The 6,551-nt window shown below is 34.2% G+C and overlaps 1 protein-coding gene across 1 annotated transcript; it reads right to left on the reverse strand.

Annotated features, from left to right (window-relative positions):
• Positions 1-4,118: 4,118 nt before the first annotated feature.
• LOC135618068 (F-box protein At5g07610-like) lies at positions 4,119-5,372 on the reverse strand. Its single transcript, XM_065118970.1, has one exon. The coding sequence runs from the start codon at positions 5,370-5,372 to the stop codon at positions 4,119-4,121; it is 1,254 nt and encodes a 417-aa protein (XP_064975042.1).
• Between the last annotated feature and the right edge of the window lie 1,179 nt (positions 5,373-6,551).

Raw genomic sequence — 6,551 nt, forward strand, 5'->3', positions numbered from 1 at the left:
TTATATATTCGATAAAATCAAAGTTTAAAAAAATAAAAGTAAATAAAAAATATGAAAATAATTATGGTTGATGATAGGGCCCCATGTGTTGCTTAGGGATCCATTTAAGGAAGTCCCATGTGGTATTCTCCCTCAACACTTAAGGATCCATGGTGAAGGGATGGAACAAAAACATTTTGCCGTCGGGATTTGCATCTCTTTCACCAGTCACCTCATCCATGGAACCGCCGCCAAGATGGAGACAGTACATCCTCCACTCAATCTGTAGAAAGATAATGTTGTGGCCCGGGTGGAATCCGAGCGGCAAGATAGAATAGACCCTTTCGTTGCCCTCTTGCTTATGACGTCGGTGCGATTCTTTGTGTGGCTTGATCAGAGATTGGCTACTGCAATTATGCTTCAGTTTCCATACTCTTTTACCATCCTCCCTCAGATGTGTAGCTCGTGCTCATCGCTATAGGCAAAGTGAGCGAGCCCACGAGATACTCCCATGAGACTCCGAACCTGTCTGTTCCTTCTTTTATTCAGTGCGGAACTAATCCAAAAGATATTTCTCGTCCTCTCGGATGATTGCATTGTTTTGGGTAATTATTGTCAACAGCAACGTTATAAAGATCAAACGGTGTTGATACATGTTGGGAAGATGATAAATGTAGTGGGACTGACCTCGGACAACATGCATTGATATTTTAACAAATTTATTTTGACTTAAAGAAAGACAGAAAGGTTATCTTTTTTTTTTTATAATTCAAATTTGTTATATTTTAAAATAACATATAGACATTAAGAGTTTAGTTAAAACCTCGTCATCATCATAAAAAAATGAGAAAATTATTGAATCCCAAATTTTGATGTTGAAATCAATTGATGAATTTATGAATTAATGAACGTTTGAGAAAATTAACGTAGGACAAACTTCGATCATGAAAAGGTAATCAGACGTTGGGTTGGAGATCATCATATTAGAGACCGAGCATTCGATTGGAAAGATCGGACATTGCATCGAGAGGATCAAATGTTACGAGAGGTCAACATGCCGATGGATCGGACAATACGCTAAAGGAAAAGACAATACGTCGGAAGTTCGGATGAAATGTCGGATGAGCTAATGATACGCCAAACAACATAGGCTTCAATATTGTAATTATTGTGTTTTAATCGAAGTAGTTTAGAATCTAATTGAGTTGGTTTTGGGTGTAACCATGATAACTTAATTAGGAGCCCATTGAGCCTGAATCAGGGTTGAATTGGACTTATTAGAAGGTCAATTTAGTGACCTAAGGTTGGGCCAAGCGGTGATACCGCTTGTGAGCTTAAAAGTACATATTGTACTTTTTCAAGAAACTCGATGGTAATACCGCCAAGGTCGGTAGTAGTATTGCCCAAACTAGTGGTGATATCATTAGAATATAATCTCTCAGGCTGTGTCAAGCGATAGTACCATCCAGTGCAAACAATGGTACTACTAGTACCTCAAAAACCCGAGGATTTAAATTTTTGGCTCTATTTTTTAAGCCATTTGAGCTTATAAATATCCCACTCATGCTTGCTTAAAAAAGGATAAAAAACTTATAATTTTAAAGTTTTGTAAACTCATGAAAAGTATTGAGTCTCTTCATCAAGTTTAAAAGTTATTCTAAGGAAGGTGTGAGATCTTTTATAAAAGAGGGATATAAGTGTTCTCTCGTAAACCTATAAAAATGAAAAAGAGTTATAATATAAGTAGTTGATATTCACTGATTGAAAGTAGATCGGTAGTGAAAACTGGTGGTCTTGAAGGAAGATGAATCGGGAGTGAATGTAGGTCGAGACGACCGAACCACTATAAATTTGGTTTGCATTTCTCTTTATACTTTTCCTTGCTATTACTAATTGATTTAGTTGTTCATTACTCTTACTCGCGTTCTAAATTAAATGCATTTCTGATACAAGTTTCATCGATCAAAATTTTTAAAAATTAGAACGTTATTTCGAAAGTATTAATTCACCCCCCTTTTAGTGTCTTTATAATCATAACAATAACCTCATTAGTAGGGTTTATATTATAGTTATACTAACTAGACAACTATCATATGATAAAAAATTATATATAAATTAGTTTCTTCCTAAATTTAGAGTTTAAACAAATTAATTTTGCCTATCTTTTCAAAACGAATGCACTCATATATTATTTTTCTAATTATTTTTAAATATAATATTAGATAAATATTTTCATATAAACTCTGATCAGATAACTTAAAAATACTTATAAAACAGTAAACCGTAGTTCAAGCAATCGATATTTAAAACTTTTTAATATTTTTAAATAATAAAATAATTTTTAAATTATGTAAATTATATGTATTTACAAATATCAAACACATACATTAATACTTTTAAAAACAGACTAAACAGAGTCATTGGATACTTACCCTAATTGTATATCTTCGATACAAACATATAATTATGATCTCTCCTTTTCTTATTCTTCTAATATCAATTTTTTTTTTTAATCTCATAATAGACATATTAAATTAACTAAAAACATCAGAATTTATCAATCCATAATTCAAAACATAAATCTAATTAATAAGAATATAAGAGATTTCAAAATCATAACTAATATAATTTTCATAAACTTGATCTAAATTCATTTGGTATCAAATCGAGTCATCTATAGTTTTCCTCTTATTTTTCCTTTTGTTTTCTTTCCTTTTCTCTTTCTTCTCATTCTATCTCTTCTTTCCTTCCTTTCTCCACAGCCGAGGCCTTTCCTCCTCCTCCTCTCTCTCTCTCTCTCTCTCTCTCTCTCTCTCTCTCCCCCTCTTCTTTTTCTTATTCTTCTTCTTATTCTTCTTCTTCTGTTCTCCTCCTCTTCTTGTTTCTCCCTTCTCATCTTCTCTTTCTTCCTTTGGAGCCTCTCGTGAGACAGGCGATTCCGAGAGTGGAGGCGGTGGCATGTAAAATCATATATTTTTTGACCTCTTTACAATTTATTCCCTGCAATTCTTTTATTTACAAATAGATTCTCATTTTAAATTTGGAGTATTACACCTTTCATGTGAGTACAACCACATGAAGATTCCGGATCGGACTAAGATAAGTAGACCACCCATTTCAACTTATTTTCATCAATTGTTTTTTTGTCTGTGTGTATGCAAGATCTCATGCATCAACTAGAATAGATGCATCGTAACAATCGATGATATGCATGTAACACACATACGTGACATGACATGTGTAAAATCACATTAATAACATTATTTATTATATTGCATCATTTTATTATAACATCAATTTCATTTCAAATAATTGGCTACACTCAAATAAATCAAAATTTCAAGTAATGACATAAAATCTATGGAAATAAATACATAAAACCCCTTAAAACATCTATTGGATCCTATCTTAGCTCGTGAATTGGATCATTTATGCTAAACCTCCCAGGATTAACCAACATTAAACTTAGCTCTGTTAGATAAGACCACCTGTGAGCTACATGCATTTGATCATATCTAGTCGCATCAGACCCAATCATATCACTCATATCTTTTTTTTTTTGACATAAAAATTAAATAAACAAATAAGAATATATATACACAATTTTTAACTCATGCAATGTAAATTTTTTGATAAAATAATTATAAGCTTTCAACCATAAAAAAAATTTGATATTGATTAATACATTAAAAATCCTATTTCTAACTTTAAATCTTAATATCATAATCGACGTCATTAAAGGTGATAATGACCTCTGCCTATGCTACCCTGGCAATCCTCCCGAGTCTATTCCCTCTCAAGCCAATGATAAGATACAAAGTGGAGTGTATAGATGAGATGTGGGTGAATCTTAATTGATGTGAGAAAATGTATTCCATGATGGTTTCATATTTAAATCATAACTAAATAATTTTTTTTATTAATCAATTCTAAAGTAGGAAATAAATAATGATCGATAATATACCTTCATAAAAAAAAATTATAAAGTTAACAATGATCGATGAGTGGTATACCAAATTTGATTTTTTTTTCAAATTAGGGAAAAAATATATATTCGATAAAATCAAAGTTTGAAAATAAAATAAATGAAAAAAAAACATGAAAATAATTATAGTTGATACTGGGGCCCCTTGGGTTGCTTAGGGATCCATTACAGGGAGTCCCATGTGGTATTCTCTTCTCTCCCCTAAGCTTGTTGAAGGATCCATGGTGATGGGATGGAACAAAAACATTTCGCTTTCGGGATTTGCACCTCTTTCACCAGCCACCTCGTCCATGGAACCGCTGCCAAGATGGAGAGAGTATATCCTCCACTCAATCTGTAGAAAGATAATGTCGAGTTCAGGGTGGAATCCGAGCGGCAAGATGGAATAGACCCTTTGGTTGCCCTCATGCTTATGATGTCGGAGTGATTCCTTGTGCTGTTTGATCAGAGGTTGGCTACTGTAATTATGCGTCGGCTTCCACACTCTTTTACCATTCTCTCTCTCGAGGATCCAGATGTGTAGCTCATGCTCATCGCAAAAAGCAAAGTGAGCGAGCCCACGAGAGACTCCCATGAGACTCCGAACCCGTCCGTTCCTTCTTTCATTCAGTGCTGAACTAATCAAATGATCTTTCTTGTTCTCTTGGATGACGCACACTTTTGGGTAATTATTGTCAAAAGCAACGTCGTAAAGATCAAACGGTGGTGGTACGTGCGGGGGTATCTGATAAATGTGGTGGGACTGACCCCTGTTACCGTACAACACCGTACACCAGAAATTCGACTCGGCACCCAATTCATTCAACCGGTAATCCTCGAAGAAGAGGAGGCACTTGAAGCTACGGGAGGCTCGGTGGGAGACCAACTTCGCTGAGATAAATTTACGTTGCAAGGGTAGTTGTTTGACCGCTGCATTAATATGGATGGTCACCCAGTTGATCTCGTCATTCCGGAACGGGTTGCAAACGATCATCGACTTATAACTCCTGTCTTCCCTGCAACCGAGGAGAAGCAAACCGTGGCAGCTATCCAATAGATTCAAGTTGCGATGGTCAGGTAGATGAGAGATGAGATTGTGGAGATCGAAGCGGTGATCTTTAAAAGGGTGGATGGCCGCGTACTGCCAGGACCGTGCGAGGTGGCTTCGTCGATAGAAGAAGCCGCACATGGTCGGACATAGGTATCTGATGGAGTACGGGCCGCGATCGGAGAGGAGGGCAAGCCACTCTTTGGAAACGCAGCGGAACCGGAGGGTGGACTTCACGGGTAGTTGGGAGAGTATCTGAACCAGCAGGTCATCAGGAAGACTATATCTGCTACACTTGCCGTGGCAGAGTTGCCTCTTTCCTATCTTCAACGAGGTGGTCCTGGCGGCCATTCTCTTCATCTTCTTCTCTATCTCATGCATGTTGGTACAAACCACGAAGCATGCATGTATTATATAGATGATTCTCTCAAAACAGACATGTGACGTATGTGATAAAAGATTAGGAACACTTACGTATTAAGGAAAAAATTAAACCCATATGTTTAGTAACTAATTATTGTTGTCCATGGTAAACGTAAGATTGAGGACTAATTATAAGACTACCTCCTGTATTTAGACCATATTAGTATTGTAATCTTTATATTTAAAATAATTTGTATTAATTTTTTTATAATTCTAAAAATAAAATAAAATAATCTAATATATCTTAACGTCATCAACTACTGTATTGACGAAAAACACAATACATGACACTACGTACTTGTTCGGTGCAAAAATAATAGTGAAAATGATAATTTTAATATTCCATATGTTAAAAATGGAAGAGATGTTAAAATTATTTTTTTGTTTATCATTTTCATACTGATCTATTACGTGGTGTCAAGTGTTATTTTTTTGTCAATGCAATTGATGATGCTAGGATAAATGAGATTATTTTTTTAATTTTAGAACTATAAAAATTTCAATGTAAATTTTTTAAGTATAGAAATTATGATACTAATAAGGTCCAAATATAATAGGTAATATGTAATTAGTCTGATCAAGACAAGTATACATAAGACTCGATGCCAAACAAATTTAAAAAGTTAAGATAATTCAATTATAGGCCAAGTCCATTATATGTCATCCAGACTTTTTCTATCAATAATATATTTTTTTTCATCCACCTCTTTTCATCTCACATATATAATATCAATAGATATGATAAATATTTTGTTAGAAAATGGAGTGGCTACATAATTCTCCTAACACATACCGTATGATAGTTTTTTTTTAAATGCAACATTTAAAAAGAGAAAAACTGATATTCAAATTATTATATTTGAGTCAAAATAAATATTTTATTTAATGGTTAATTAAATCTCAAAACACAAAGAGCAATTATGTGAGGAGCTACAATAGAGGCAGCTTGACGGGTAAGGTTAATGGCACAATTAACAATTTCTTTTTAATCTTTCTCATTTCAAATTAGCAGTGCTTTCATCGAGACCAGCACTTATGCCAGTATGATCGATTTAGAAATATTATAGCGTATAACTTTCTTCAAATGAGGTATCATTTAACTTACTACTGTTATGTCTCTACACAATTTTATTCAAA

This window comes from Musa acuminata, chromosome BXJ2-7 (genome assembly GCF_036884655.1).
Source record: "Musa acuminata AAA Group cultivar baxijiao chromosome BXJ2-7, Cavendish_Baxijiao_AAA, whole genome shotgun sequence".
Taxonomy (NCBI): Eukaryota; Viridiplantae; Streptophyta; class Magnoliopsida; order Zingiberales; family Musaceae; genus Musa; species Musa acuminata.